General features: G+C 41.0%; 1 protein-coding gene across 8 annotated transcripts in view; it reads right to left on the bottom strand.

The window, feature by feature from the left end:
- The window catches only part of LOC121963028 (uncharacterized), a 54,027-nt gene that overhangs the window by 37,673 nt on the left and 5,616 nt on the right, over positions 1-10,738 (bottom strand). For 6 of the 8 annotated variants that reach the window (XR_006107192.2, XR_015775896.1, XM_088074626.1 and 3 more), the window contains 7 exons: positions 9,570-9,771; positions 9,118-9,385; positions 8,224-8,265; positions 8,056-8,138; positions 7,777-7,971; positions 6,913-7,012; positions 1,099-2,679 (listed from right to left, as the gene is read on the bottom strand). Coding sequence is in view for 6 of the 8 variants with exons in the window: in XM_088074626.1 (XP_087930752.1) it covers positions 1,099-2,679; positions 6,913-7,012; positions 7,777-7,971; positions 8,056-8,138; positions 8,224-8,265; positions 9,118-9,385; positions 9,570-9,771 (2,471 nt within the window). In the remaining 2 variants the exon portion in view is untranslated. The remainder of the gene's footprint in view (positions 1-1,098; positions 2,680-6,912; positions 7,013-7,776; positions 7,972-8,055; positions 8,139-8,223; positions 8,266-9,117; positions 9,386-9,569; positions 9,772-10,738) is intronic. The other 2 variants (XM_088074628.1, XM_088074629.1) reach the window with 2 other exon arrangements.

The raw sequence follows: 10,738 nt of genomic DNA, 5'->3' as shown, positions 1-10,738 counted from the left end.
TTGAGTGGTCAGAAGACTAGAAAAGTGCCTTACAAGTGCAGTCTATGTACCATTTACCATCCAGAACAGGGATGTCAAAGATTTGGCCAGTGGGCCTGAACTGGTATGCCAAAGGGTCCAATTTGGCCCACTGGTTGACTCTGTATGCACTTGTGAGGGCCAAAGGTCATGGTCAGTCAAAGTTGGGCCATTGGTGAGTGTCCAAGGCTCTTGCTGCTGCACTGTGTGTCGCACCATTGGCCATAGTCAACCCATGTTTGCCTGTCAGTGAATGAAATCACTCTGATTGGCCGTTCAGCTCAGTGCACAACGAGAGAAACGGAAGTGAGGAATGTAAAACGGCGCACTGTAAATATGGTACGCTCTTTCAAAAGTGGATTGTGTTGTTAATGTGCTAACTGGCTAGCTAGTGTCAAGGCGGTCATCCTGTTTCTCTTCTTGAAAGATAAATACAGTCGACAGCGTCTTCTGGTATGGGGGGACATTTCCTCTCACACAGGCACAGAACATACATGCTTTTTGGCTGGCGGACTTAAACAGCAAGTAGCCAGCTTCATGTAATACTGTGGTCATATCTAAAGATATTAAACATTGTGCAAAATATTGTCAATCAACAGTTTAAGTACAAAAACAAAAAAAATCTGACTTCTCTCTTAAAACATTACTGGTGGAACCCCATTGCTATGACACTGCCAAAACTTAAGAGAAGATAAAACTTTAGATGTCCAAATGGTTTGTAAGGCAGGAGATCACTTCATCTGTGTACAAAGACGCAGAGTAATAGACTGAATGCGGAAAAACATATTGTTGAAATTGCATTTTTCTTTAAGACATCTCAGGCTCTTCGTAATCTGTTTTGCAAATGGATACAAAATGTACTTCTTTACACTAAAAAAGGGAACATTTTGGAGGTGTTGTTATTTGTGGGTTATTATGCAATGGTTTTACTGGTCCAGCCCACTCAAGATCAAACTGGTATGTGGCCCATGAGCTAAAATGAGTTTGACACCTCTGATTTTGAACGTTTTCATAAGGTTGCACAAAATAATACATCTGAGTGATTATTTGAGTTCTTAATTCTGTGTGTGTGGTACTCACCGTACTGGTATGTGGACTTTGGCGGTGAGGGAAGTGTGCTCTGTGGACCGCTGGGAGCCTGAGGGCCTAAACTTTTCCTCTGACTCTGGAGACGGGACCTCTGCACTGCCAACGCCACTGCCTGTGCAAACCTGGATGGGGCTGAGCTCATCCTGTCCAGAGGTTCTGGTGCAGCTGCAGACTGGTTGGGTGAGGCTGAACTGGGCTCATGTTCATGGTCCTCACTGAATGCACAAGTTCCCCCATTGGAGGTCGGACTCTGCGGCAGAGACGATGGCAGAGATGAAGCTCTGGTATTCTCTCTCTCGTCCTCCTCCGTGACCTCTGTGTCAAAGAAGACAGGTGGAGGAGGTGGAGGGAAAAAGTCAACATCTTCATCCTCTTCTTGGACCATGTCCTCCTCAGCATCCTTCTCACTATTATCCTCTTCTTGGACCAAATCCCTCTCAGCTTCCTCCTCAACTCCATCCTCTTTTAGGACAATGTCCTCTGCAACTTCCTCCACAATGTCATCCCCTTCTTGGGCAACTTCCTCCACAACTTCCTTATAAACTTCATTCTCTTCTTGGACCACTTCCTCCTCAGCTTCATCCTCTTTTTGGACCGTGTCCTCCTCAACTTCATTCTTATCGTTGTCCTCCTCTTGGATCACTTCCTCTTCAACTTCCCTTGCGTCAGTGGATGAACCACAATGCTCCACATCTGTACTCACGGACTGTCCACTGGGGCTTTGACACTCCAGCTGATCCTTTAAGTCGATCTGTTGTTCGCTGCGAAGTTCTCTGTCGCTGCAGGGTGACGGTGCGGCTGGTGTCTCCTCAGTGCCGTCTTCAGGTTCATCATCTTCCAGATGCTTTTCAGCATTGTCCCCAACATCAGAAATAGGCGAGCCTAGACTTTCCTGGTTGTCTAAAACGAGTGGAGGTGGAGGAGAAGCTGGCCTGTAAGATGCCTGAATCTCGTGAGAAGAAGGTTCTGGACTCTGCGGAGGTGTTTCAGTCTCAGTTCGCACAGGAGAACACGGGTTCTTCTCAGTCTCAGTTGGATTTCTCCTGATCTCAAAAGGAGCTTCACTCTCAGGATTATCTTCTACTGGAGTGACTTCTGGACCGTGGGACTTTTGTTTTTTTGATGGAACCACTTTGAATGTGGTCATTCCCCTCCTCTGTGCGGGATCCTCCCACTCATTCTCAGTGGGGAGGCTGGACGTCACAACAGGTTCAAGTTTTGCACCGAAAACCTCATTTTCTGAACTCCTCTGAGTCATGCACATAAAGGAGGAGCCCTGGTGTAATTTCGGGAAGGTGGCAGAGTTACTCAAACGCTTGACGAGTGTTCTTTTGGAAACAGAGGATGTCAGGATTTTGGCAAGAGCGCTGCGGGCGTCGGATAAGTCTTTTCCTCGAAATGAAGGCAGATAGGGATCAGCCACATCGTGGAGATGAGCAAAGGATGGACGGGAGGAGGATGGCCGTGGATATGATGGGAGTGATGATGAAGATGAGGACAGTGATAGGTTTACAGAGTCGGACTCTCCGCTTTCTCTCAGCTCCTCTACAGTATTCAGGGAGTTTACAGTCCCTAGAGAAACAGGAGAGGCTGAATTACTCAAATTAAGGATCATAACGAAACTGCTATACATCTAATGTTATTTCTGCAAAGTGAATCTCAATATATATCAATTAATTATCCCAGAACACATAAGAAACTTAGATTAAGTAACACATAAAATACTAGTGACTCAACTTGCTAAGCCCTGCCCCTTTGTGATGCTCCGTCAAGCTTTTCAGGGTTTGCTTTTGGTTTTGGAACTGGTGAAAAATGTATAACTCCTTCAAACCTTTCCAGTAAACCACTATCATCATTACACATGTCACAGAAACATTTGGCTCAGAATCCACGAAACCAGCCCAAGAATGAAGAAAATATAAAATAATTGTATAAGAGTCTATGCAGCACAGCCATGTAGTTGTCGGACCTTTGCCGGAGCTAGCTGATGCTGTGCTGTAGTGTGCCAGTCTGTGTTTGAGGGCCCAATTTTCAGAGTTAATTCCTGTTTTTTTTCCTTTTCTTTAACCGTTCAGTGCTCTGAATGTTATCAGCCCTTTAAATGGTTGTTATCTGTGGTCAGTGGGGCCTGCCACACCAACTGGTCGGTTCAAAAGCCCATTGTCAGCGCATTCAGTGACCATTAATAGTTTGTTACATTTCACTTTTACTTTTCTCTAGGTTTAGGCCCCAAAACAACATGGTTAGGTTTAGAAAAAGATCATAGTTGGCTTATCATGGGACACGAACCCCGGACTTTCATTTTGAATGTTTTGTGTTTGACACATGCACCACCACAACTCTCAACCGCCTGGACTTTCTAACAAATAAGAGAAAGTCCCATGTAATCCCTAAATGACAGAGAGTTTAATCCATGGCCTGATAATGGCCATCTCACCCTAAAAGGCACCTACTAATGGATATCTATGATGCTTATCACTATGATAATGGCCATTTAATGGCCTATTAAAAGCCAAAATGGCTGCAAAGTCAAAGTTAGGAGACTGCAACACATATCAAAAATTAAATCAAGTATTTTAAATTAAATGTTCCCAATTTTATTGTAATAAGAGAGATGCTAAAAAATGACTAAATCCTGCATATAAAATTGTAAAACAGTTTTCTGGAAAAGCAGAATCATCAAGGTCAAAGAATCACAATGAAAACATACACAAAGTGAAAACATTGATATACAATAGGTAGAAATACATAATAGAGAAAGAAAGAAAACATTTAAAAATTGTTTTGGAAAAGACAACGGGGTCTGGAAAAATAATAACTGCTTTTAGATGTGTAGCAAGACTTGATAAATGTACCAAATACTGATCTGGCTACTGTTTTGAAGTAAAGGCACCGCAATTAGTTTACAAAGTCTAATCCACTGAAAGGAAAACATAAAAAAAAAGGACAAAATTTAAAAAAAAAAAAAAAGACAAAGTTTCATCAAAACAATAGACAGAGAAGCAGAATGAGCAGACAAAACAAAAACAGGACAAAAAATAAATAGCATTTAAGTGCAGCAGGCAACATTGACACACATCCAGAGAAGCCACTAAGATGGGAAGGAGGAAGAAGAGGCCAACGCAGGAGGAGGACGGAGAGGAGGAATAAGGACGGTGGAAGGAGGAGGGGAAAAGGAGACAGCAGCAGCAGCAGCAGCTCTCAAACACCCCCTTCAGGTAACACTGAGTCTGTAAGCAGGAGGAGAGAAAGCTCGGCTTTAGGGCAGCGATCTTCAGGCCAAAGGTTTTCCATAAAGACATTTGCAGTCTCATGATTCGGGTTGCAGCGGTTTTCCTAGTTTAAAGGTACACTGTGGTTTGGAAAACTGATGATTATCATATCTTGCACCTTAATTACATATATATTATCTATGGTTTTACATTAAAAGAAACTGGACAGAGAATCTCACCTTTATGTTAGCTATTCTGAACACATATTTGCTTTTTTGGAAAAATGGTTTCAAGTTTCATTTATGGTAAAAAAAAAAAAAGGTTTATAAAACAACAACAAAAAACCCTGTTCACAATTATTTAAGGTTATTTTTTATTTTTAAAATCATAATAAATGTAATTCTGTAATAACATGAAACTGCATCATTTTTGCAAGACTGTTATCATACCGTGAAAATCTTATACTGTAGCAACCCTACTCACAATGACGCTAAAGCCAGTTTGGACAGTATGCAGTCTTGTCTCCTAGAAATTATATTTATATGCCATTAATGTGAGACAGTGAGAACATTTTGAGGGGAAATATAATGCAGAGCAATTACATTTTCCATTAAGGAAGTAAAAAGTTGCTAATTAATGTATCTGGCAAGTCAATGTTCACTGACAATGTATTTCAGTTGTTTTCTGCAAAAATAGTTAATCTTGCCACACAGTACCCACTTTATTCCCCTTTTTTGTGATGCGGCTTTATGCAGCTACCCATATGTACGTGAGACAAATTTCCCAAAAAAGCTTATCTTATCTCATCCTTTTTATAAACCCTTTGAAACCAAAGCAAATTGTTTGATTTCTTTAAAAAGACAGAGACACAGTAACAAGCAACTTACCAAGACAAACTGGAAAAAGGCCTATGAAAAGTGCATTTAAAACATTTTTTAAAAAAATATACTTTTTTCTCTGTAACATAATTGTGAATATATAATTATAATGATTATAAATGTGTTTGGACATTTTCCCTTTGTTTTTAATAATTATCTAATAATTCTTCCCCCTTTTTAAAACTAATTGTCAATTCTATAAATTTCTTGCAATGTGTCGGATGTTTCTTGCAAAGTTACCTCCTGCCTTTTATACCAAGTTTTTTGGAAGATATAAAACCAATTTGCTCTAGTTTCAAAGAGTTAAATAGCTTTAGGAAGGTGTCTAAATGCAGCACAAGAACACTCACGTTGAACCAGGTTTCAAAGGGTTAACATTTAATTAAAATAACGATTTTTCGTCGAAATCACCAAAGTGTCTTTGTTGCCTAAACCTCAGACAGGAGTCTGTGCCTGAACCTAAAGTTCTGGTGTCATTTTGTACTCCCGTCGTTCTCCCCAGCCACCTCTATGCGAAGTCTACATGATACATAAGAAAAAATGTTTCTGAACATAATCTCAGCAGAGATTTCACTGCCAAAATAAAGTGAATTAAGAAAGCAGTTCAGTGACACACAAACTTAATTTCATCCCCATGACGCCAAACATGTCCTCCGGCTAACGTGAAAATGCCATTTTGAACTTTCACAGACCACGATTGTGTACGTGTAGGAGGACAGGATCAAGAATGTGATCATCAGCTCTTGGCCGGGAGTTGTTTTTTCAGCCTAGGACTGACGCCGACTCAGCAGTGTGTTGCACTATCATGGCTAAAAGAAAACAAGGGAGTGAACCACGACACTGCTGAGGGCGATTTAGTCGGATAATTACAACACTTAAAGTTTAGACTTTACTTTTCCTTTCCTTTGACCTTCCCTTTTTTGTGCACAGTGAAGTTTTCTGCCTTAATTACAGATCCATAATAACCTTTGTCTAATAGCAGAATGGTCATTGTCCATTCAAGTCGGTGACAGCAGATCAGCAGAAAGGAGCCGTGCAAAGAGAGACCCTGCACCAAGGTGGGGAAAGCATATCAGACAGACTCATACAGGGGGCTGAGAGCTTGGACAATAGAGGGATTTATCTTGGAACAGACTGAAGCCAGTACTTTTTATAGACAAGGCTCTGCGGGTCACTTTAATTGCCCTGAACAGGGTTAAATTGTTCGGATTGATAAAAGCTGCGTTTTGTGCTGAATCTTCTTGTTTGACGCTATTCAGTTTGACATTTTAATCTTGATTTAACTTCAATCTCACTTGACCTCGTGTGGCTCTGGCTGAAGCCGTGAGGATTTGGCAGATACAAGAATTCACCCCGCTCTAAACCCGTTTGATTTCCGCTGGAATACTGTAAAAAAGGTCAATTGGGATTATTGTACAAGCATATTTCATGACTTCTGCTGTTATTAATGCTGCCTCCACAATCGCCACTAGATGGCAAAATAAACAGATAGTTCACCGCTGGGCTCAGGCTGCTTTTGGACAGTAAGTGTCTGCTGAGCATTGACTTTTATGTAATAGTACTGACCCTAATTTATACTTCTATTACAGCCACAATTAACACCCGCTGTATTGGATCAGCAGAGTGAGATTTCTATCATTATAATTCAAATGTGTCCGGCACAGCTCTTCTTTTAAAGAAGCTCAGAGATCATCAACCATCAATGAAGGTCTTACCTTTAACCTCTGCGTCCGCCTGCAGCTCCTGGTGGTTGTTCGCACAGGGCGGAGGTGGGGCTCTCCTCTTGGTGCTCCTTAAGGTGGATTCTGCAGACCTCTACAGAGAAACAATAATGGAAACCCTTTGAAAACCTGGTTGGACATCCGTTTTCTTGTGATGCCTCCAAATGCACTTTACGAGCTGTTTAACCCTTTGAAAACTGAGTAAACTGGTTTGATTTTCATGGGAAAAAATGTAATGACCAACCTGGCAACAAACGTCTGACAAATCACAAGAAATTAGTCAAAGGCGATTAAGAAAATGAAAATGTGCAAGTTGTTACTAATTTCTTGTTTTGTTTTTGCGCAATTTGTCCTTAAGTCGCTCACTACATTCTTTCCATATTTTTAAAGGAAATCAAATCAATATGCTCAGGTTTTTAAGGGGTTAAATTAGATCTTTTTTATTTAAGTGTTTCTCCAGAGACATTGTGAGTTTTTTATACCAAAAAATGGACCCATGTTGTACTTTTCCACCAGATTTGATTGAAATCCACTGAAGGCTGGAGTGTAGTGCTGCAAGAGTGCACCAAAACCAGAGCGCTACGTGTGTGTGTGTGTGTAATATCAAAGCAAGCCCTGAGGGTTTAGCCAACATTTGCTTCATTATTTTTTCAACTTTGAGCCACGTTTAATATGAACATCCCACATTATAATATTAAATATATGAGCAAAAATACGAAAAAAGCATAACAGGTCCCCTTCAGGTTGTTTTTGAGGTATTCTGCGACAGACCAACACACACACAAACCCCCTTGTCTTAGTGGAGGGAGAAGAAGTAGCATAATAATAAGAAGACTTTTCTGCCCACCACCCACCCACCTGTGATCCTCTTACATGACAGGTGCCGATGTTGTTTGGGACGCTCTGTGACGCACCCATGGGTGGTTGAGGGGCTCGTCTCTTTTTGGGCACGTCTGTCGGCAGGGTGTTAGAAGAGGAAACACCCTGCGCATTAACACTGACTCTCACTTCTTTGTTGAGACCAGGAGAAGTTGGGGCGCTCCTTGTCCCTTCCTACAAAGAGCGAAACAGAAGAGAAGGTTTAAAAATCTACACTCAAGTGTAGATTCACATAATACTCACAAGCTGACTCTGTACCGTTTTAGCTTTTTTCTTCCTTCTTCTGAATAAGCTGAGAAATCCTGAGTTCTCCTTCTGTTTCTTCTCCTTCTTTGGCAGGTCTGTATAATAATAGACGATGCTGATCAGTAACGGGTGGGTAGCAGAGCGGGTGGATAACGCTGAGACTGTGCTTGAATGTGTTACCTTGTAGTGGAGGTGGTGAGATGACCTCTGTTGGCGTGACAGCTGTTTCAGACAGAAAACAATGCCATTATCAGGTCAGGTTGTACAGCATGAACAGATATATCTGGGAGCAGTTATATTGGAGGAGTGAAACATCTTCTAAATATTCTTTTGCATGAACTTTGTTGACTGCAGGGTTTTGTAAGAGTACCAAAGATATAAATTCAAGCTACAAGCCAAACCTTATGGTGCCAGCTTGGGTACACAAAAGTTCAATCATCGTACACCCCTCGTCCCAAACACTTCACCCTTCCTCCTCTATTTGAGCGTTAACATCTAGGGGTCGGATGTGCCGATTCTTGTTGGGATGGAGGGTATATGATAAAGTGTTTGGGCTGCATGGCCCTAAAATTGGAGGTTTTTCCGAGGTGCACCTTAAACCGAGTGTTATGAGAAATCATCAGCAAAAAGGCTGCACAAGCAGCAAAAGCCCAACCGTAGATTTGGGGGGACGGAGGGGACATGTGACCTCCAATATTTAGAACACATGAATTTGTCCCATCCAAGAAAAACATTAAAGTAGCAGATGACTTTTATTTTGACAAACCATACATTGATATGCGTAAATATTCTTTTAGAGGCCTGGAAAATGTGATTGTGAAATTCCATGACTTTTCTTTTCCAAAAGACAAAAAGGGTGTGTGTTGCAAAGTGCAGCACAACCCCAGTTGAGACGTATATTTCAAATCTGCTGAATACATGTCAAAGTAATGCTATTTAAACAAGATTAATACCAGCATCAGAAAATGCTAAATTTCAGAATAGACCCACGTCAAAGTCAAATATATAAATATTGGCAGAAATAGTGGTATATTAGTGTGCACGTAAACATAGACAATGTGTCCTCTAACATACCTGCTTCAGGTGTTTTGGGGTGGTGTTCACTAGGCTTCTTACCAGCTGTGTCTTTGGCGAACACTTCCCTCAGTCCGTGTTCGTTTAAGGTTTTGGTCAGGTCCAGCGGCTCTCTGGACTCAGAGTCTCTCAGTAAGATGGTGGTTTCCACTTGAAACTCACACTTGTCACACACCACTGGCAGCAGAATCTCGAGGGGTACTCTGGGATTCACTCGCACCACGGCCTTATGGGACTTATTGTAGTTAATCAGCAGACGCACAGATGCCTGCAAAAAGAAATTACATTTTCTACTTAACTTATGCAACTGTGGAATTAGAAGTCTACTTTCAATACAATACAATACAAAACACTTTATTGTAAATATTAATTTCCTATTAGCTTTGGCTTAAATTATGCTTTTAGTTCCTTTACTATGAAATTGAAAGAAACTTTTCTTTTTTTTTTTTAACCTCAGGCATGTACGGCCTCTTGATCTTTTCCTCCGTCCCTTTGGGCTTCAGCACAATCTTCTCTGCTTCCAGTGAGCCGATAGGAGAGTTTGGCTTGAAGTTGATGTTGTTCTTGTTGGGCGAGAGAACCTCGACAGTGTAGTCGGACGGATTCAGGTGGTAACTTGCACAAAGGGTCACCAGTAAGTCCATCACTGGTTTGCTATTAACAGGAGAACATTCAAGGAAACAAATGACCATATATAACCCGAGAGGGGAAACGACAACAATTTAAATACTTCTCTCTGTATACAACTAAATTTACATGGAGTTCCTTTAAAAAGTATATTCATATGTAAATCTAAATCTAAATCTTAAGAGCTACCAAAACCAAGAGAATGTTAAAGGAATACTTAACCTGCATACAGTCATACGTTCCCAGGTATATGTTCGGGGTGCACTGCAGGTAGGTAGTGTTTTAAATAGTAACATTTGAGTGAAAATGCATATGTTTGTGCAGTACTGAGCATATAACTGGAAAAATGAGTCTTTGATTATACTGCAGGAGTTTGGTGAGACTTTGCAAACTTATATTTTGACATAGTTTTGCTGATTACTTCACCATGGAGGCATGCGAGAAAAGGTTTTCTACACAAATTCAAGGTAACTCACCGCCAGTATTTTTTTATTAGAAAGTGTAATTTTGTGGGTGAAGTATTCCTTTAAAGGGGCACTCTCGGAGGATTTCCCAGAGACAGAATGGTTGAAATCAGTGCAGTGAGGTTCCTGATTTTAGACCCTAGCATGGATCAAGCTCCAAAAACATTCAGTACATTCACGTGATGTCAGAAAAGTCGAATTATTGTGTTAGTCACTGTTAGTCAGACTTAAACTGGCCAAGATCTTCTGGGCACGCTCCCAGTCAGCGCGCCGCTCTCCCTCTGTGCTTAGAGTTAGGGACTGTTTGGTATTAACGAGAGGGGAAGGGCTGCTGCAAAATGGGTCAGCCATTTCTTTAAAAATTTAATAATTATTTTATATCAACTTTAACTTAAAAATTCACACTCTTCCTCTGATAAATAAAGTACAGTCCCAAAAACGCCAGCACTGAAGTTAAGCGACGTTCTGCTGTGGACGGGCCACAAAGAAAAAATATTTTAGCCACCAAAAAAAAAAGTCATTTGCAGTTT

Source organism: Plectropomus leopardus, chromosome 24 (assembly GCF_026936395.1).
Source record: "Plectropomus leopardus strain MGB_pleo_1.0 chromosome 24, ASM2693639v1, whole genome shotgun sequence".
Taxonomy (NCBI): domain Eukaryota; kingdom Metazoa; phylum Chordata; class Actinopteri; order Perciformes; family Serranidae; genus Plectropomus; species Plectropomus leopardus.
Note: the sequence above shows the minus strand (reverse complement) of the source record. Positions and strands in the feature narration are given on the sequence as shown.